Here is a 21717-nt window from a genome sequence, read left to right as displayed (position 1 = left end):
TGGGATTACAGGTGTGAGTCACCACACCCAGCTGTATTAATCATTTCTATGTGCAAACACATTTATCAAACCACCTCCATCCTCTAACATTTGTTTTTTCTCAGTTGAGATCCTATTTGCGGGACTGTAACAACAAGGAACTTTATCAGAGAACTAGAGAGGCACATGCGCCCTAGAGGAGGAGCAGATGTCCTCTGCGAGTTGTCCTCTATCAGGGGTCAGGTTGGAAGAAATCTGGCCCCCACCTGCCTTTGTAAATAAAGTTTTATTGGAACACAGCCACACCCATTCATCTGTGTCACATCTATGGCTGCTTTGTCACTACAACAGCAAAGTTGAGCAGTTACAGTACAGACTTTGTATGGCCCACAAAGCTGAAAATATTCATGATCTGGGCCTTTACAGAAAAAGTTTGCTGACCCCAGCTCTTACTCACTATGGGATTGCCTGTGCAGGAGCTGTGCCAGCTGTGTTCACATAATACATCCTGTTTTCCTTCACCAAGCTCCCTTCCGACTACAAAATTCTGCCATTCTCTGATGTAGGAGTTGTGACTCAAGGCCACACCGTGCGCTTCTCCATAAACCCACCTCCTGGACCAGTTGGGTTTCTTGCTGTTTTTCCTTCTGAGGCAATCCTCTCTCTCCCACTAGGCCCCCTGAGTGCACTGCGCAGAGGTGCCGCCTCTGAGTGGAATGTGCCAGGCCCCAGAGCTGCCTCTGGGTCTGCAGGAGCACAGAGTGGGCAGAGGGCTCTCTCTGCTGTTTTCCATCAGGGCGTGTCCCATCTCAGTCTAACAGGGAGGTGCCCAGAAAACAGGTGGAGGTGAGGGCCACTCAGCCCAGGAGTCCTCTGAGCTGTTCCTTCTTGACCGGCACACACAGCTCACTCCTTCACTTCCTTTTCCATCCACTGCCAGACCCAAGCCGGCCTTCCAGGGAGCAGCTATGCCTTACCTCTACCGGGCCCCAGGGCCCCAGGCACACCCGGTTCCCAAGGACGCCCGGACCACCCACTCCTCAGGCCAGAGCTTTGAGCAACTGAGGCAGGAGTGCCTGCAGAGAGGCACCCTTTTTGAGGATGCAGACTTCCCGGCCAGCAATTCCTCCCTGTTCTACAGCGAGAGGCCGCAGGTCCCCTTTGTGTGGAAACGACCAGGGGTGAGTGGGGCGAGCAGGGGAAAGAGCACAGATGACGCTGAGACTCAGAAGCTCGTGCAGGAAGTGGAAACAGGGGAGCTGGGAGGGGCCAGCTACGCTCAGCGCAACAGAGGTGCATCACCCCAGTCTACTGTGGAAAGCTTTGCAGTTTGGAGGCAGAAAATGATATACAGGCCTGGGATGCTCTGCAGTGGGGGCCCAAGGCATCTGGCTGTACCCTCTCCCCTGCCTTAAGCTCTCTGACTCCCACCAAGGCTGAGGACCTGGAGTCAGAGCGGGTCTTGTCAGCAGGTGATAGGCACGAATCAAAACCTTATCCACAAGGACAGGCCCCCACCTGTGTGTGTGGTAACACTGAGATCACGTAGGTATAGTGCTCTGTGGCTTCTGGCCCAGAGCTGAGGGTGCTCAGTGTGGATGGATGTTTAGCTCAGCAAGGTCTCAGCAACTGTGTGACAGATGGAATACAAGGGAAGCAGGAATCTTCTCCCCAGAATCATGCATCCCCCATTCCCAGAGATCAGGGTGAACAGTGCCCCACCTCTGACAGTCTGGAGGTGTCATCCCAAGAGGTACCAGCTGGTCACTGGGTCCCAAGAGGTGCCAGCTTGTGCCTGGAACACCATGTCAATATTTGCGGTGCTGGATTAGTCAGGGCTTTACCTCTGACCCGGCGCCAGCTGGGCTGGCTTCCATTCCCTCCGGGTGGGTACGGGCCTGGGAGTGGCTACCATGGGGTCAGGTTGCTTTTGGGCAAGGAGGGGCAGTACAAGGGACGCTGGTCCTACAGGTGAGATCCTGAGTGCCCGTCTTATCCTGCCAATTTGTCTCATGCATAGAGTCATATCACTTAGTTTCCCTGAGCCCCAGTCTCCTCACCTGTAAAATGGAAACAATAATGACTAACGCAAGCCAATGTCTAGCACAAGAAGGGTTTCCAGTACATTACAGCTATTGTCACATTATTACTATCACTGATGCTATTATTATAATTATGATGATGATTAGCTCTGAGTCTCATCTTACACACGAGTAGCAAAGGACTCACGATAACTACCTCCTCTCTATCTCCCAACATTAAAATAATATTGATGATTTAAGGTTTTTTTCTAATGCACATTCACAAAACCTCTGGGCTCTTCATGGGCAGGGCCAAATTAAACCTAAGCCGCTGTTTCCAAAGTGGTAAGCATTTTATTGTTGTTTCCTGAGGTAGGCAGTGTGGGGTGCATGTGTGTGCATGCACTTGTGCGTGTAGGAATTTGACTATGTGTGTGCATGTGTGTGAGTGTGTGCACACGTGCGTGGATATGCATATGCATATGTGGGGGGCGCAGGCATGCATAGGCACACAGGTGCCTTGATCTTCACCCGCCAGGTAGTTGATCCCACAAGGTACCATGTTCGTGGGGAAATCACAGTGAGCATTCAGTGGCCCTATCAGAGTTGGGGTGAAAGCTCCCAGGCACCTTCCTCACCACAACCCAAAGCCACTCTGTGATTGGTTTTGGTTCTCTGCATATGGCCAATTGCAGTGTGAGGTCAGGACACTGGCAGATCACGTGGGGTTGCACTTTACAGACAGGATTAGTAAATCATGCTTTGCTAAGTAAGAAAAAGGACATTTCCAAAATAAAAAAGCAGAAGTTACCAGACATAAAACAGGGACCTCTGACCCTCTGCCCGTGACTGTTAGGTCTCCCTGGGCTTTTTCCGGCCTCGGCACATGAACAAATGGGCGCATGGGCAGCTGCCCAGACTGCAGGCTGTGGGTGCATTTTTACCTATGGGCAGAGATTTCCCTGCAGTTGAGGTCAGGAGCCCTGAGAAATAGAGTTCCAGAGAAACTGATTTCCTGGGTCCCCGGTGAGCAGAGCCCCTGACTGGAAGCAGCAGTTCTTTCTGTTTGATCCAGGGTGTTGTATAAATATTCATGTTCTCTACAGGCGCTTGATATGAAAAGGTTGGAAGCACTTTTTCTCTTCCTTAAAATGGGGACAATAATGCAATTTATGGGGTTCTCATGAGGGTCAGCTGCGTTACCATGAGTAGAGCACTTAGCAAAGAGCCTGGTGTGTAAAGAATCAGTGCCAGTCCTTGCTATTTCTACTGCTGTCATTGCAACCTAACACCATTGCTTCCTGACTCTAGGAGGGTCCCCATCCTCGCAGTCTGTCTTGATGTCACCTAGTTTAAGGTATAATCTGTACTCTACAACTCACCTACTTTCTGTCAGAGTTAGAATTCTCCAAGATAAAAGCTGGGCACACAAACCAGCATGGAGGGCATCTTTGTCTCCCCCTTTAGAAGTCTCCCCTCCCTTGGTGACCAGGGCCACCAGGGCCTGCCTAGCGACTCTAGAGTCCCAGATCTCCGCTCCAAGGGGCTGTCTTCCTTAGTGTTATCTCCTCTGGCATTGCGCCAAACACTGGGCGAGGCCTTCATTTATAGGCCAGGGCCCTTGATACACACGAGCCCCTGCCAAGATGCACCCTGACCTGCCACCCCGCCCATGCCCCTGTACCAGCCCTCTGTCCCTTCCTCATCGCACTGTCTCCACCCAGGGCAGACCCTTTACTGATCTTAACCCAGGTCTACTATGTTGCTGTTGTTCCCATGGACTCATTTTCAGAATCTGTTCTGCCTTTTCCTTTGTCTGCAACTGAGATTGTCCCTTTGGTCTGGTCCTCATTCCCGCACCCCTATCTGTTTAATTAGGGGAGTTAGGGGCTTTACGTCGTATCTTACAGATTTCTGTAAAATTAGGAGCAAAAGGGCTGAGGATGAGCATGGAGATTCTTTCTGCAGCATGGAGTCACAGGGGGTCGGGGGTAGCGGGCCATAGGGAAATCACAAGCATTGCCAGGTTCCCTGCAGACCTCTGTGGCTTGGGCATCGTTTGCAGTGGGGCTCAGCACTACGCGGTGCATATCTCAGCAGCCCGTGGGACCGTGGGTCTGAGGGCCCTCCTCCCCAGCACCACCTTCTTGTCAAACACAGCTGTGCTTGGGGAGGGTGGGCAGAGCACAAAGCCAAGGGGACATCGGAGGGCAGTGGACAGCTAGGCTTGCCCTCCAGGGAGCCCAGGGCAAGGAGTGTACTGAGGGGGTGACTCAGGGAACTGGCTGGGAGGGGCTGGGAGGCAGAGAGGTGATAGGCTCAATCTGGAGAGAAGGTGAGATCACCCCCAGGTCTCATGCAAGGAGCTGTGTACCTGAGTGTAAGTGGGTGCACAGAAAGAAGAGGAGGGAGTATCGGGTGGGATCTCCCAGCCTGATGGGGAGCAGCCACCATGCAGTCCAGCCCTCCTTGTCTGTACCCATCTGTTTTTGGCCAGGCAATTCCTCCTCAATTCTCAGTGTAAATCCAGGACACCTCCCTAAAAGGGCCCACACCCCTCTAGCCCATGTGAACAACCCCCCGGCAGACCTGTGCACAGCGTGGCACGTGACCACAGCCTCTCCTGCATGGTGGGCTTGCTGTTCCCTGTGCTGCTCCCCTGACCCCCAGGAGCGGTTGTCAGTTGTTCTGGGACAGCCCCAAGGCCCCATGGCCTCCATAGTGCTGGGCACATGACAGGGATGAGCAGACAGCTATGAACGGCAGCGTCTGGCATCTCCAGACCTTGCTAGAAATGTGACTTTTCTTCACTGGAAGGCCATGTGAAGAAAGGATGAATGAAAAAGAAAGAGAAAAAGAGAGAAGGAGAGGAAGAGAGAGAGAGAGAAAGGGAAGGAAGGGAAGGGAGGAAGGGAGGAAGGGAGAAAGGAGGGAGGAAGGGAGGAAGGGAGGGAGGGAGGGAGGCAGGAAGGAAGGAAGGGAGGAAGGAAGGAAGAAGGAAGGAGAAAGAAAGAGAGAAAAAAGGAAGAAAGGAAAGGAACGAAGGAAGGAAGGAAGGAAGGAAAGAAAGAAAGAAAGAAAGAAAGAGAGAGAGAGAGAAAGAAAGAAAGAAAGAAAGGCTTTTCCCTTTGTAAATTATTCAGTGTGCTTAATAGAGGAGTCTGTGTCTTCAGCTGAGCCACGATGATGTACAAAATAAACAGAACAGTCCCTGAAAGCAAACATTCCAGGGTGCTCGGCCCTTAGTGCTCCAGGAAAACCACCTGGTGGTAGGGCAGTGGGGCGGGGGAGGGGCGAGGGAGGGGTCTGCATGCCTCCCTCAGGGATTTCGGCATCTCCAGGCAGTAGTCTGGGTTCACTTCAGGTTTGTCAAGACCCCTGCAATTGAGACACCTATGATCGTCCTATAACATAACAGGACTGTAACTTCAGGTAACCCTATTCTCATGGCCTCCCAAACAACATTTCACAGGAACAAATGTACATCCAGGATTGACATGCACATGCAGGACACTCATGCGTAGACAGTGCTCCCCAGTGCACATGCAACTAGCACACATGTGGAGCATGCACAGGCACAGATGTGTACCACACCTGAGCATACACACCAAGGCAAGTCACAGGCACCTTGCACATGTGGGCGTGTGGGCCATTACATACACACCACTCCCAGGCCCACAGCCTAGCTGCCGTTCCACACATGCGTCCGCAGAACCCCCTGCGACTGGCCCGGGTGCACACCAATTCCCAGAAACAGTGACCCACAGAGGAATCGGTCACACATCCAGTCAGCTCCCCGGTTTATACCCGATGACTAATCTGTGTTTACTTGGAGAGAGTTTCTGAGTTTTCTCCTTTTGTATTTTTCTCCTCGTTGGGTGCGATTTGGTTTAAAACAAAAACAAAAACAAACCTCTCCTGAACAAAACAACCAATTGCAAGACAGGAACTGGAGGCGGCGGCAGCTGCAGGCACAGTTGGTGCGGTTGCCCAGGCCAGGCCTGCAGAAGGCTGGGGGAGGGGAGGGACAGGGAGGATGGGAAGGAGGCGGGCATCCGGGAACAGCCCTGCCCCAGGAGCCGGCACAGCTTGCTGGGCGGGGATCTGTGGCTTTTGCAGGCCATTTTATGTCCACTTGAGGAGTGAGTAGCAGTGGCAGTGGGGGCATTGCTTGCCAGGGCAATCCCCTGGCAGGGACTGGGCAATCAAGACAGGGAGGGCTTGGGAGACTCCTGGGGTTCCCTTCGGGCAGGCACATTCTTCAACAAGTCCAGAATGTCTAAGCTGGCGACAGATGAGGATGCAGCCGTGAGAAGTTAAATGGTCCACCCTGAGCCCCACTGCTGAGTGGGGCAGGCTATTGCTAGGACTCTACCGAGGCCCACTAACGTGGTCCTGGTTTGCATTGTCCTTCTGGGCTCAGCTCAGAGCCACCTGCAAACTCCTGTGCTAGCTGAGGTGGAGGAGGAAGAACAGCAGTGTACCTACTACAGATGAGAGAGGTCTGCGCAGGCAAGCCAGGACCCCAGAACTGAGCGCTGCCCCCCACCTTCACTCCCTTTCCAGCCACCATGGAGATCAGTCATTTAATGAAAAGGCTCCAAGGCTACCTGGAGCTGGGGCTGGGAATGCAAAGACGTGTGAGACCTGGCAGAGGAGAGGCCAGCATTTGGGAGGTCCTTACTTCTGCCGGGCCTGGGGTTTTGGTGCATCTAAAAACACCCCGTGTTTTTCAGAAATTCTTCTGGCCAAACTTTCTTGAATATTCTAGACACTAATGCCGCACATAGCTCTCCCTGGGCAGGCGCCCCTGGTGTCTGTCACTCCTCCAGGCTGTCACATCCTGGGAGATGCAGAGAGAGCACAAGCACTTGAAGCTTCTGCTTTTGGTCCTGATAATTCCCTTGACTCAAAGAAATCTCTATCCTGCCTGTGATTCTTTGGGACACAAGATGAGAGGAGAAGCAGGGTCCTGAGCAGCCTGAGGAAGACAATTCAAAGCAGAGGTCTCTCGGGGAAAGTGGCGCAGCTTGAGCTCCCCACGCGGCATCCGCTCAGACACTGCTGGAACCTTCCACCTCCAGCCCAGGCCCCTCCTCAGTCCTAGTGCCTGGAAAAGTGGGGACAGGCGGGAAAAATCCTTCACTCCTCTGCAGGCCCCGGCCCAGTTAACTCACCACCCCTGCAGGGCGAGCCAGAACGTGCCTCGCTGTCACAGGATTGGCTGTTTCCTCTCCTGGGACCGGCCCAGCTTCCTCCCTCCTTCCTTTTGTTGAGGTCTCTGCTCCTCCGCTTCCCCTAGAGACGCCTCCCCTGCTGTCTGCGGTAGCTAGCCTTGCCCCATCCACCCCTTCCCTCTCCATCCTCGCTCTTTTCTCTCCTGGTTTATGGTTTGTCTCCTCCTCAGATGCAATTTGCAAAACTCTCCTGAACAAAACAGCCACTTCTGGGAGGTGGTGGCAGCTGCAGGCACAGTGGGCACCGTGGGTGAGGCCAGGCCTGAGGCCGGCTGGGGGAGGGGAGGGGCAGGAGATGGGAGGGGGCGGGGCTTCCGCGAGCACCGCCCACTGCGTCCAGGGCAGCTCCAAGAGGGCGGAGGCTTTCCCTCTCTCTTTGCTGTCATCCAATGCCAGGAATGGAGCCCAGCAACCCAAATGGTGGAAAAAGATATGCATTTTGTAAGATTACTTTCTACCCTTTTTTGTTCACGAAATATCCCTCCATATTGTATATGTATATATTAATATGTATTAATGATTAGATTAATATACATAGTGTATGTGCTTATGTGCAATATAGAATAATATATATATGTATATATAATCTACTTCGGTGAAACCATATGAGAGATGCGTGGATATCTCTCTTTATATGGTATAGACACATATAATTTTACCTAAGTGCATATCTAAAAAAAGAAACACTGGGCAGGGTGGCATGTGTCTGTTACCTCAATACCTTGGGATGCCAAGGCAAGAGGATCACTTGAGGCCAGGAGTTTGAGACCAGCCTGGGCAACATAGAGAGACCCCCATCTCTACAAAAAAAAAAAAAATTATACATTAGCTGGGCATGGTGACTCATGCCTGTAGTCCCAGTTACTTGGGAGGCTGAGGTGGGAGGATTGCTTGAGCCCAGAAGGTCAAGGCTGTAGTGAGCTATGATCACGTTACTGCACTCCAGCCTGGGTGATAGAGCAAGACTCTGTCTCTAAACCTATATATATTTGGAATCCACTGGTGGGGAAGGATTAAATTAAAAACTGGAGAAGTTGGGTGGGTGGGGAGTGTGTTTAGTCCAAGGCCCCAGCCTGTGGCGCATGCATTACTCAGCTCTTTGAAGCCCACAGAGGTCACAGAGCTCACAGTTGGGGTAGCCCTGGACTCCTAGCCCAGTGCCTGAGTGATCACAGGAATCCTCAGCAAGTGGCTGATGTCCCACTTTGTGGCCAGGTATGGCCTGAGTCTCTTGGGCCAGTGGTTGGTTACTGAGTGCTGCTCAGTAGGCAGGACTGCCCAGGGGAGGAGATTATCAAAGATGAGACCAGGCTTGTCCAAAGCATAGAGAGTTGGCAGCCTTTTCCATTCCTGTGGCCCTCCACAGGGAAAAGAATCAAGCACGGCAAAAGCCCTCTGCCCCAAGAAAGCAGAGACCCTGAGCCCGCCTTTCATGGTGGCTTGCAGCATGGCAGGTCTCAGTCTAATAACACTCTCATTCCTCCAGGAAATTGTGAAAAACCCGGAATTCATTATTGGAGGAGCCACCAGGACTGATATCTGCCAGGGAGAGCTTGGTGAGTGAGTGGATGGAGCATGGCGAGAGGGAGGTTGGGTCGCTGGGACAGGTGAGCAACCGCAGCATGGGGTCCCTGAGGACCCAAGAGGCATGGGGTTGGGGGAACAACACTTCTTCAGCCTCTGCTTCCTCGTTCCCTCTGAATGGAGTCCAGTGACCTCAAGCCCCTGTACCCCTGTTGCTCTAGAGTCAGACGTGCCTGTGATGTGGGGCTCACAGCCCCAGAGTTTACAGAGGAGAGTGACACCCAGCAGCATTGGTCGGGCTCTCCTACACCACCACGGTAGCTAACACCTGCACACATGAACTCAATCACCTGCCAGGCACTCTCCCTAGCACACATGGCCTCATTCCATCTTCCCAACCCACCCTCCTAATGTCACAGATGAGAAAACGGAGGCTGAGGAAGGCTCAGTAACTTGTCCAAGGTTACAGAGGTGGCAGACAGACAATCAGGATGTGAACTCAGACCTTCTAGCAGTAGAGCCCTTGCTGCTAACCATTATACACACTGCCTCTTGAGGAGCACACCCTGGGGAGCCGCTCCCCAGCAATCCAGTCTCTCTCCTCCTCCTGCACTCAGGTCCCTGAATGCACCTCTAGTCACTCAAATTGGGTCTTGCATTTTAGGATTTAATCCAAATGGGCTGGGTTTACCTTTAGTCTATCTATGAAAGAGCAAGAGAGAGAGAGAGAGAGAGAGACTTTTTTTAAAAAAACCCCAGCGAAATCAGCCGAGAGAGCAAACCACTGCAAGCTTGTGTAGATCCTGACTTACTTATAGCTGAGGTTGCCACTGTGGCCTATTGGTTAAGAAAGGCCATGCTGGAACCTCCAGGCTGAGCAACTGAGCTACCCTAAACACAAGATCCAAAGTCACAAACCTAGGCTGATAATAGTTAATTAGCTAGAGAGAGAAACAATTGAGAGAGAGAGAGAGAGAGAGAAGCAGATGGATAGATAGAAACATAGGTAAGAAATAGATGATAGGTAGAAAATTGATGCATAATTAGAATGATAAAAAGATTGATAGGTTGATTGATTGACTGATAGACCATACAGAATAAATAGATAATAATAGATAGATGATAGTAAATAATGATAGGAAGGTAGGTGGGTAAATACATGGATGGATAGGTATAGATAGATGGTGGATGACAGACAGAATTACAGTTGACCCTTTAACAACTTGAGTTTGAACTGTGCAGGACCACTTCTAAGTGGATTTTTTTCAACCAAACACTGATAGAAAATACAATATTCCAGGCCGAGTGTGATGGCTAACACCTGTAATCTCAGCACTTTGGGAGGCCGAGGCAGGAGAATTGCTTGAGCCCAGGAGTTCAAAACCAGTCTGGGCAACATAGTGAGGCCTCATCTCTACTAAAAATTAAAATAGAAAAATTAGCCAGGCTTGGTGGTGCGTGACCATAGTCCCAGCTACTTGGGAGGCTAAAGTGGGAGGATTCCTTGAGCCTGGGAAGTTGAGGCTGCAGTGAGCTGAGATCGTGCCACCACACTCCAGCCTGGACAACAGAGTAAGACACTGTCTCAAACAAACAAAAAGGAAAAAAAAGAAGGACAGAAGGAAGGGAGAGGCAGGGAGGGAGGGAGGGAGGGAGGGAAGGAGGAAGAAAGGAAGGAAGGAAGGAAGGAAGGAAGGAAGGAAGGAAGGAAGGAAATATACTATTCCAGGGTTTGAAACCCGCATACACAGAGGGCTGACTTGATGGGCAGATTCCACAGGGCTTACAGTGGGACTTGAGTATGCACAGATTTTGGTATACACCGAGGTCCTGGAACCAATCCCCCATGTGTGCCATATTCTAGATACAATGTAGACTTTTCACAATGTTTATGTTCAGGTGGTCCTTCTCCAGGAGATCCTCCCTGACTCTGCCTACCTCTCCCACTCCTGCTCTGCCTCCTTTCCCCTTGACCCCATAATCCTCCATGGCTATCTAATAGAAAATCATTCTACTGGCTCCTTGTTTTTCAAAATTTTGGTTTGTCATGTTGGCATAAACATATATTTGGAGTTACAACCTTATATTTTACTTTAGTGGATGGTTGATTCTAAATATGATGTTGAAACACTTACTACACCCAAAGTACTGTCCATGGCATATATACGTTATAAAGAATAAAAGAAAATGAACAGCCATGATCTTTTGCCACCCACAATAAGAACTAGAACATCTGGCCGGATGCAGTGTTCACACCTGTAATCCCAGCGCTTTGGGAAGGTGAGGTGGGAAGATCTCTTGAGCCCGGGAGTTTTAGACTAGCCTGGGCAACATAGCAAGACCACATCTCTATAAAAACAAAAAACAAAAAAAAAAAACAAGAACTAGAACACACCTAGAATAGCATCAAGGCATGCTGTTATCTGCCGGGGGAGGCAGGGGGGAGCTGGGTGGGTGTGAGGGGATGGAGCATGGCAAGAGTGAGGTTGGGTTGCTGGATCAGGAGAGCAACCGCAGTATGGGGTCCCTGAGAACCTGAGAGGCACAGGGTTCTCCCCTGCAGCGAGCCGAGATGGTGCCACTTCACTCCAGCCTGCTCCTCCCATAGTGCCCTCTGCTCTGCACCACCCAGACGGCCGAGCAACACACTGACCCGCAGAGGGCACTTCTCCCAGGCACAGCTGGGTGGCCAGCCCCATCCATCTGCCCAGGCCCAAGAGAGAAAAAAGCATCCTTGTTTTGATGTGGAGTCTTTGTCTTTCTTTTATTTATTTATTTATTTGTTTGTTTGAGAGGGAGTCTCGCTCTGTCGCCCAGGCTAGAGTGCAGTGGCGCTATCTCGGCTCACTGCAAGCTCCGCCTCCCGGGTTCACGTCATTCTCCTGCCTCAGCCTCCCGAGTAGCTGGGACTACAGGCGCCCGCCACTGCGCCTGGCCAATTTTTTGTATTTTTAGTAGAGATGGGGTTTCACCGTGGTCTCGATCTCCTGACCTCATGATCCGCCCGCCTCGGCCTCCCAAAGTGCTGGGATTACAGGCGTGAGCCACCGCACCCGGCTTGTCTTTCTTTTAAATTGCATAAATAACATTGGCTTCTCAATCTCCCCCTGAAAAGCTCAGGGCATTTCTGGCTGAATACACGTGAGGTGTTGAGTTCTCAGGCCAGGAAACACTCATTTTCCTCAACTGGGCGAAGCTGAAACTGGGTGGAGAACTGGGAAAGGTCAGCCCACAGCAGAGGTTACTCTGTTAGACTCCTGCTGGCCTGGCCGCCCTGAAGCTGAAAGCAGACACCAAGTCTCTCCTTATCTTTGTATCTTCTGCGTGGCACAAGGTCTGCCACCCTAGAGGCACTTGGTAAAGTTTGCTGAACAAATGATCCTGCAGGCTCCAGTCATGTCACTTCCTAGTGGCATCTCCCAAAGCCGACCCGAGGCTCCCAAAGACCAACAGATGCATTAGAAACCAATCCTTCTGTGCCCCAGCTAAGGCTGGGAGTGGCTTGTACTCTGCTGGTGACATCTCCCAGAAAACCAGAACCAGGGCGATTCGGAAGTAGCTTTCCCGATGTTCGGCCCTGGCGAGTCTCTCTTGCCTGTGTAAACAGCCAGAAAGGGCCATATTGCAATGTCCTAAGCCCAATGGTACACGGTGCTTTCCAGAAATGTGAACTCAGAAACTACCAAGCTGAGTGTGATGGGCTCTTAGGTTCCGATGACATTGGTGTTGTCTACTGAAAACAAATGAATCTGGATAAAGCTGATTTGGATCAATGGATCTTCCCAGATATCTGCTTACACAGGCAACATCTGAGACACTGTGAGGCACACACCAGACACAGCCCATGCTCAGTGTGGGCAAAGGAATGCATCCAGGAGTCTGTACAGCACAGATAGCACAGATAAAATAGGGTTTGATGTTTGACTTCCCTTTTTAGTTTTCCTCCAGATGTGTGTTAACATAAAGACACAGCTGGGAAGTTCAGCAGGTCAGTCAATAAATCTTGAAAATGCAAGGTAATTTAAAGCAAATGGAGCCACCACGGACATACCACTATCTGTGTAATTAAACTGAATCCGGGTTGGGGCTGCAGAGGCGATTTCTAACCACCCTCCCAAGTACTGCCTAACTACTTGGGCTGCAGTTATGAAACGTCTGCTCGCCCAGCCCATGCTGACACTGATGTATGCAGCCTCAGTCCTCTGGAAAGGGAGTTGCTGGAATTCACAGAGCTGATGCATCATGCAGCCATATGTCTCAAACCCAAGTAAGCACATCCTATAACAGTGCCAAGAAGGCAACCGCTGTTTATGATAGACTGGGCAAGAGAAGAGCAGGCAAGGGAGGCAGAAGGGGAGGAGAGAGGTATTTGTTGGTGTCCTGTCTATTTTTAAAAGGTAGAAAAGATGTGACCACATCTGAAACTCCCCATGTCCCCTTCTGACACCGAGTTTTCCTATTTGCTGTGAAATAGCAATGAAAATTGTGATTTATGGCTTTCATTTTGCAGGAGACTGCTGGCTATTAGCCGCCGTCGCCTCCCTTACGCTTAATCAAAAAGCGCTGGCCAGAGTCATCCCCCAGGACCAAAGCTTTGGCCCTGGTTATGCTGGGATATTCCATTTCCAGGTAAGAGGGAGCTCTGGGCAAGTGGGTTTACCTCTCTGGGGTCCAGCATGATGCCAGGTGCATTTTCACACTGCCTAGTAACCCTGGAAAAAAATGTCATCAGATCTGTGTGACATATGGTCCTAAACCATGCTAAAGCCACATTTTATCATGCAATAACAGCTAAGTGCCTCAGAATAACATTAACGGCATCGCACGGCAAATCCTTATGGAACATACATGTAAAACCATAAGTGATGTTTTGGCAAATCTGGGGTGCATATGTTAAGAGTTTTATTATTTGGAATTTCTTGTGCTTTAAGCACAAATTGACTAAACTGATTATGCCTCCAGGAAACTGGTTGATTTCTCATAAACACAGGGGTTCTCCTTACGGAAGAAATGTAAATTTGGACATCTTGAGGGATTTTAAAAAATAAAAACTGAGAAAAATACAGACAACATCTGCTGGAGTCCCGTGTGACCCGCAGACCCTCAACCGAGGTGCACATTGGGTGAGGCTTGCCCCCCGGAGATGGTTTCCTGCTCCTTCACCTCCACTTTCTCTCTCTCCACTCTCTCCTCCACCCTTGTCCTTATGTAGGGTTCGACCAGATACTGAAACTTGCCCCTTGTACTTACTTAGGTGGGTGACCTCAGGCAGTTTTCTTAGTGACACTAAGCCTTTCTACACTCATCTGAAGAAAGGAGAGACTGACTGTTCCCCGCAGGCTTCCCGTAGAGCTAAATGGCATCACACACAGGAGCCGGCACAGAGCCAGGCACCAAGTAGGCATTCCTTGACCTTGCACCCCAGGCAGTGTCACCTTCTCCTGACTCACAGGTCACCACTCAGGGCCAGCCCGTTTCTTCTGTCCCTGAGGCCTGCATTCTGATAAACAGAGGTACTCTCAAGCCTTGTCACCAATGGCACAGAAGCATTTCAAAGGCACAGACAGCGAGCCGACCACGTGTAGCTCAGGGAGCATGAAATTCCCAGGGGTTGGGCCTACTGCGCCGGCGGGGGTGGGGGTGGGGGGAGGCGGACAGAGACACTTTGGGTCCCAGGGAAATTCTACCCCTGCTCTCTCACAGACCTGCCACCGCCTGGCTGTCTCCCCTCTCCTCCTGTGACTTCTGCTGAGACCACAGTCTTGGCTTGATGGCACCCCCAGGAGCCCGTCTTTCTCCAGTCCTCTTGAGCACACCAGGGTGCCAGTGTTGGGGGTGGTTAAGCTCAGAAAATCCAGCAGAACTACTGCCTCTAAACCGGAACCATCACCATCTGATCTTGGGCTCCTCAAGGGACCAGTGTTCTTGTCCCTTAAATGTCACAGCTGGGAGGAGCCTTGGCAATACCCTGACCCCGTCCTTTCATTGACCCCCAAGGACATTGAGTCCCAGGGAGTGGAAGTGGTTGATCCAGGGTCACAAAACAATAAGTCGCCAAGCCAGACCTCTAACTCGGGGGTTTGGGATCCAGCATCCTTTTGTGCTGCCAGGGATCAGGTGGTGGGGAGGAATGAACCTGTTGGTGCCTGTGAGTCCCACAATAACCATACTCTGCCCGCTCCCCTCCTTGGCCTCCTAGGAAGCAGAGCACTGGAAATAAATCCACCTCCTTCACACTCCTCTTCCACCCCTCAGCCACAGTACAGGTGTGTGGGTGCTAGGAAGTTAGCGGAGCTCTCGGGGCTGGTGGATACATCTCTCTTGACTCACAGGCCTCCTGAGCCAGCCCCTCTGCAAGGAAAGCCAGCACTGAGGCTCCTCCCCACCCCTCCCCTGCTCAGGAAGCCCAGGGCCCAGGCCTGGACTTTAAACACCTAACCCAACTGTGCCTCAGTCTCACCTGAAGCTGTGGATAGCCCCAAGACCGGGAAGCCCCTGAGGGGAGGTCCAGCTGGAGCAGGTGACAGGAATCTTCCTTAAAACACACACACACGTACACACACACACTCAGCCACACTGTGGCCAACTCTTCTGATTGGGATTGAATCACTGATGCAGCAAGATGCTCAGGATGACACAGCAAAGCTGTAAATAAATGGCTCCCAAAAGCACTGTGCCTACCCTCCTCTTTCGACCTCTATCTTCTTACTCTTAGAGGTTACCTTAGGATCGCTCTCAGGCCAACTGAACCAGAAGGAATAGGGAGGAGGTGGGTCACTGCAGGATACACAGAGAAACTACACATGGTCCTTGACTCGTTCCAACCTTTCTTCCTGTTCCCAGCACACCACACACAAGCTCACACACACGCATACATGTGCTCAAGCACACACATGTGTAGAAGCACTTGCAAACACATGCGTGCATATACACACATGCAAACATGCATGTGCTTGCATGCATACACTTGCACACATGTGAGCAAAAACAAAGAGTGCACATACCTGTCATGCATGCCTGCATGCACGTGTATACACATGTGTGCACACATATGCATTCACACACAGCCACACTCTCCTCACGCCTCCTCACCTGGCACACAGGAAATACTGAGTCCACCTGTCTCCTGTGTGAATGGCCAACAAATCAGTCTTAGGGGCTCCACTTATGGGTGAGGAGGAAGCAAGGTTAAGGCAAATTGGAGCTAGACCCTGAAACTGGGTGGAAGAGAATAATGGAGAACTGGGCCGCAAAACAGCAAACTCAAACACCACAATACGTTCTCCCTCCCCCACAAAAGAAAACTTTCTTGTGAAGAAGAAAAACTAATTCAGAGCACAGTAGAGTGTCTACTTGTGACTCCTGTTCTGCCTCCCCATCGCCTGCGGCCTTGATGGGTTGACCCTGAGTCTTTGAGCTGATGTCAGTGGTTGGTGCTGGGTACAATGCTCAGCTTGTAACTTAGCGGACAAAGCCCAGATGCCCTACTGTGGAACCTGTGTGTGATTTTCAAAGCTGTCTATGGATAGCTTGGTCAGAGGGGAAAAAAGCAACAGGATCAACATTTACAAACAGGGCCTGGAGCTCCCATGTAGCTGACTCCCATCATTTCTGTCTTTTTCCTGGGCAACAGTTCTGGCAGCACAGTGAGTGGCTGGATGTGGTGATCGATGACCGCCTGCCCACCTTCAGGGACCGCTTGGTTTTCCTCCACTCTGCTGACCACAATGAGTTCTGGAGCTCCTTGCTGGAAAAAGCCTACGCCAAGTGAGTGACAGCTTCCCCAGCTCGGGCAGCCTCCCGACAGGAGTCTGTCCACTGGCCTTTAGGCATCTAAGGGCTAGGGAAAAAACAGGGCTCTGGGTTTGCAGGTAAGGCTCGGCAGGACCCAACCCTCTCAGGGCTCAAGAGGGGTTGGAGATGGTTTTCCTGTCATGGCCTAGATCTTTGGGAACAGTGGCTACATTCATGACCCTTTGTCTCCTTGGGTCGTGAATCTGGCCTTTGGAAGAGCTGGGAAGGCAAGCGGAGGGGAATTCTGGCTGTGCTGACAGCACTTAGTGCTTCAGACTTCTCTCAGACACTGGCATGGCTCAAACATCTGGGCTGTTACCCACATGGATATAGAGACATCAATTGTCCATCCTACAGGATGCTTCTTTTTTATTTTTAAAAAATCGTGATAAAATGTATATGACATAAACGTTTTTATTGTCCATCCTACAGGATGCTTCTTTTTTATTTTAAAAAAATCGTGATAAAATGTATATGACATAAATTTTACCATTTTTAAATGTGCAGTTCAGTGGCATTAAGTACATCCACGTTGTTGTGCAGCCATCACCACCATCTATCTCCAAAACTTTTTCATCTTGCAAAACTGAAATTTTGTCCCTATTAACCAATAACTTCCTATTCCTCTCTTCCCCCAGCCCCTGGCTACACCACTCTACTTTCTGTTTTTATGATTTGACTAGTCTAGAAACCTCATATAAGTGGAACCGAGACATTCATTTTTAATCACCAGCTAAATGGCCTCAGTTTCCTCAGGCTGTCAATTTCCAGCCCACTGGCTTGTTAGTGAAAGGCCACAGCAGCCTAAATTCGATCCACAGATGATGGCAGAGCTCCTGGGAGCCACTTTCAGGTTCAGCCTGGATCTTCAAGCCATGAGAATCCTATCCCCAGAGACAGAAGCAAGGATGGTCTTGCTTCTACCTCCAAGTGGGGCATGAAAGTGGCAAAAATAGAGTGAAGGCATACTGTGGTTAAATTAATCCTGAATTCAGCAGGACAGAATTAAAGCCATCAAAGAAGAACCAAAGATGCCCACGCTTGCCCTCTGTCCCACCCAGGTCTGTGCAAACACCATCAGTGCCACTGGACAGGCCTAAGGGGACACAGGGCACTGTTTCTGAGTCCAGTGGGTGGAACCCAAGCCCAGCTCTGCCTTCTGGTGAGTGCCCCACACAACAGGATGCAAGCAAGGCAACAGAAACTGTGCATCATCTAGTTTCTAAACATAAAAAAGGTTTATTGGGGTCCTTTAAAAAGGCCAAAAATAGTTGGCAGAACAGTTCACCAAAAAAAAAAAAAAAAAAAAAAGATGTATAGATGGTGTTATGGTTAGTTTTATGTGTCAACTTGATTGAGCTAAGGGATGCCCAGATAGCTGGTGAAGCATTATTTCTGGGTGTTTCTGTGAGGATGTTTCTGGAGAAAATAGCTTTTGAATCTGTAGACTGAGTAAAGAAGATTGCTGCCACCAATGTGGATGAGCATTATTCAAATTGTTAAAGATCCAAATAAAAGAAAAAGACAAAGGAAGGGTGAATTCCCTCCCCTACTTCAGCTGGGACATCCATATTCCCCTGCCCTTGGACATTGGAGCTCCTGGTTCTCAAACCTTTGTACTCAAACTTGGACTTACCTCATCAACCCCCTGATTCTCAGGCCTTCAGACTCAAACTGAATGATACCACCAGCTTTCCTGGTTCTCCAGTTTGTAAATGGCAGATTGCGGGATTTCTTGGCCTCCCTAATTATGAAAGCCAATTTCAAATGCATGAAGTAACCTCACCCAAGGGGTTGGAAAGAAAAGGTTCTGACCTGAGTAACTTTGGAAATTAGTGGAGTCTGTAAGATTAAAGGCAAAAGATATTGTACATGAGTGCTGTGCTCTAGTTGCTAAAGTGGTTTCTTGAAGGAGTACAAATGAAAAATTGATCTAATTATACACACAAACTGAGTTGAACAATCGAGTGAATGGAGGGTGGATGGCAGGAACCGAGTTTCTCACTGTTGGATTGAGAGGTTACAGATAGGCAAGGGGAGGAGGCCAGAATGATCCATGCAGATTAGAGTTGGAGATTCCAGAATGAACTTAGATTTAGCTGAATAGAGATGGTTATGTAGAGATACACGGATCTATGCATGGGTTATCATACACATATATATTGATCTATACTTGGGTTATCATACACATATATATTTCCTTGCTTTGTCAGTGAGAGGAGCTAGAAGCAATGACAATCCTGTAGCAACAAGCACACCTATGTCTCAAGTCTTGGTTTCTAAGATCATTCTTCAATCAAAGGAACTAGGGCTTCTTGGAGATAAGGCAGATTCTAGGACTAGGGCATACACACATACATACATATATATATACACACATACATACATGCATGCATACATACGTAAAATGAGCCTAGATCATCTTATAGTGCCAGAAAGTGAGAATACATGCAAGACACACACACACACAAATAAGGCTATGCCAAAAGGACACAAGAGCATGCTGAAGGAGCTCCAAACAGCCAAAGCTAGAAGAATTCAATCAACAAAACAGACAAAGCAGTACCGGATTATGAACCCAAGTAGAGGCCGGGTGCCGTGGCTCACACCTGTAATCCCAGCACTTTGGGAGGCCGAGGTAGGTGGATCTCCTGAGGTCAGGAGTTCAAGACCGGCCTGGCCAACATGACGAAACTCCGTTTCTACTAAAAATACACTAATTAGCCGGGCGTGGTGGTGGATACTTGTAATCCCAGCTACTCGGGAGGCTGAGTCAGCAAAACCACTTGAACCCAGGAGGTGGAGGTTGCATAAGCCAAGATCATGCCATTGCACTCCAGCCTGGGCAACAGAGCAAGACTCCACCTCAAAAACAAAACAAAACAAAAAAACACAAAATAAACCCAAGTAGAAAATAAATATCAATGGGTCCATACTACTTTGAGTAAATGATCGTATAAATAAATGTGGAAGAAGGAACAAATATCCTGTGTAGAATAATTCCAAAAAATTATGTTTATATTCCATCCTTGAGAGGTGGAGCATAACTCCCTAATTTTTTCATGCGGGCTGCACATAATGATTCCTTCCAAAGAGTTCAGTATGGAAAGAGGAGAGAAGGAGCAACTTTCCAGTGGAGAAACCTGACTAACACCACCTTAGCCAGGTGATCAAGGCCAGCATCAGCCGTGGTAAGGCATGTGGACAGCAGGTACCCTTGATATGATGAGATGAGAGGGGAGCTTTACCTCTCCGGTCTTCCTTCCACTAACCAATAGCTCTACTCTTTTTTTATTATTATTATTAACTTTTTTTAGAGACAGCATCTTGCTCTCTCACCCAGGCTAGAGTGCAGTGGCACCGTAATAGCTCACTGCAGCCTGGAACTCCTGGGCTCAAATGATTCTCTTGCCTCAGCCTCCGAAAATGCTGGGACTACACGCACCAACCACCACACTCAGCTATTTTTTTTAATTTTTAAAAATGTTTCATTTTTTATTTTTATGGATGCGTAATAGTGTACATACTGATGGTGCACATTTGATATTCTGATTACAAGCGCACAATGTGAGATGATCAAATCAGGGTAATTGAGACACTCATCACCTCAAGCATTTATCATTTCTTTAATAGCCCTAGTCTTAACACGAGAAAAAAACATTAGACAAATTCTAATCCTGCAGTATGCCTGCTCAGGACTCCTCAAAACCGTCAAGGTCATCAAAAACAAGGACAGCCTTAGAAACTGTCACAGCCACAAAAAGCCTGAGGATACGTGAGGACTCAGTGCAATGTGGGGTTCTGAGTGGGATTCTGGAACAGAAAAAGGACATTAGGTAAAAACTAAAGGAGCTCAAATAAGCTGTTGTATTAAGTCTGTTTTCACACTATTGATAAAAACAACCTGAGACTGGGCAATTTACAAAAGAAAGACATTCAATTGGACTCACAGTTCCACGTGGCTGGGAAGGATTCACAATCATGGCAGAAGGCAAGGAGGAGCAAGTCACATCTTACGTGGAAGGTGGCAGGCAAAGAGGGCTTGGGCAGGGAAATTCCCGTTTTTAAAACCATCAGATCTGATGAGACTCATTCACCATCACAAGAACAGTGCAGGAAAGACCCACCTCCGTAATTCAATCACCTCCCATCAGATTCTAAAATTCTAAATCGAAAAGCTTATTTAACAATCAAGCAGAGCACTTACATGTAAAATGCCTATGAATAAAAGAGACGACTATGAAAAAAAATGGTTAGGAGTATGTGAGACCAGAGAAGAGAAAGGGCCTCTCTCTGTCCACATAGTCAGGCCCCGTTCCATGGGAGACTTCAGAGTGAGACACACGCATTTGAACCTCACAGCAGTCCTAGAAGGGAAAGCACAACTCTCCCCCATTTTGTATATAAGAAAACTAAGGCACTGAGTGACCTGGTCATTCAGATGGTAAGTTGTAGAACTAGGATTTGAACCTGCAGCCACTCAGGCACCAGGGCTGCTGCTCTATACCACCACACCACACTGCCTCCCTTGCAGGAAGCTCAGGATCTTTGGCTTCCTCAAAGCTCCAAGCAAACCCTGATGCTTGCTTCCCATTTTCCTTCCACTCCACCCAGCCAGGACAAACCCTGGGAGATGCTTCTGGCTGGGAAAGCTCTGACTGCAGGGTGCCCCCGGTGGCCTCCCTAGGTCCCTGACTATCTCCTCTCTCTCCTGCCACCCTTGCAGGCTGAATGGGAGCTATGAAGCTCTGAAGGGAGGCAGCGCCATTGAGGCCATGGAAGACTTCACCGGGGGTGTGGCAGAGACCTTCCAAATGAAAGAGGCCCCCGAGAACTTCTATGAGATTCTAGAGAAGGCTTTGAAGAGAGGCTCCCTGCTGGGCTGCTTCATTGATGTAAGTCTCTCATGAGCTCCCATTCCAGGCAGTATGCTGGGGCTGCAGTCTGCACCAGGTACCCCAGCAACACCTAAGAAGGGGCATAACTCTTGGGGGGCAATGTTTATTCCTGCTAATTAAAACACAAATTTTAACCAGGCATGGTGGTGTGTGTCTGGAGTCTGAGGCAGGAGGATCCCTTGAGCCCAGGAGTTTGAGGCTGCAGTGAACTATGATCGTGTCACTGCTCTCCAGCCTGGGTGACAGAGCAAGACCCTGTCTCTA

At 49.6% G+C, this 21717-nt stretch overlaps 1 protein-coding gene across 1 annotated transcript in view; it reads left to right on the top strand.

Annotated features, from left to right (window-relative positions):
• Window positions 1-834: 834 nt before the first annotated feature.
• CAPN9 (calpain 9) overlaps window positions 835-21717 on the top strand; it is a 53739-nt gene continuing 32856 nt past the window's right edge. Inside the window, exons 1-5 of the mRNA XM_033198026.1 lie at window positions 835-1160; window positions 8724-8793; window positions 13272-13390; window positions 16395-16528; window positions 21282-21450. Of these exons, the coding sequence (XP_033053917.1) occupies window positions 948-1160; window positions 8724-8793; window positions 13272-13390; window positions 16395-16528; window positions 21282-21450 (705 nt within the window). The 5' untranslated portion in view covers window positions 835-947. The remainder of the gene's footprint in view (window positions 1161-8723; window positions 8794-13271; window positions 13391-16394; window positions 16529-21281; window positions 21451-21717) is intronic.

The sequence above is a fragment of the Trachypithecus francoisi genome, unplaced genomic scaffold (assembly GCF_009764315.1).
Source record: "Trachypithecus francoisi isolate TF-2019V2 unplaced genomic scaffold, Tfra_2.0 Lachesis_group5, whole genome shotgun sequence".
Taxonomy (NCBI): Eukaryota; Metazoa; Chordata; class Mammalia; order Primates; family Cercopithecidae; genus Trachypithecus; species Trachypithecus francoisi.
The sequence above is the reverse complement of the archived record's forward strand: the minus strand, read 5'-3'. Positions and strand labels throughout refer to the sequence as shown.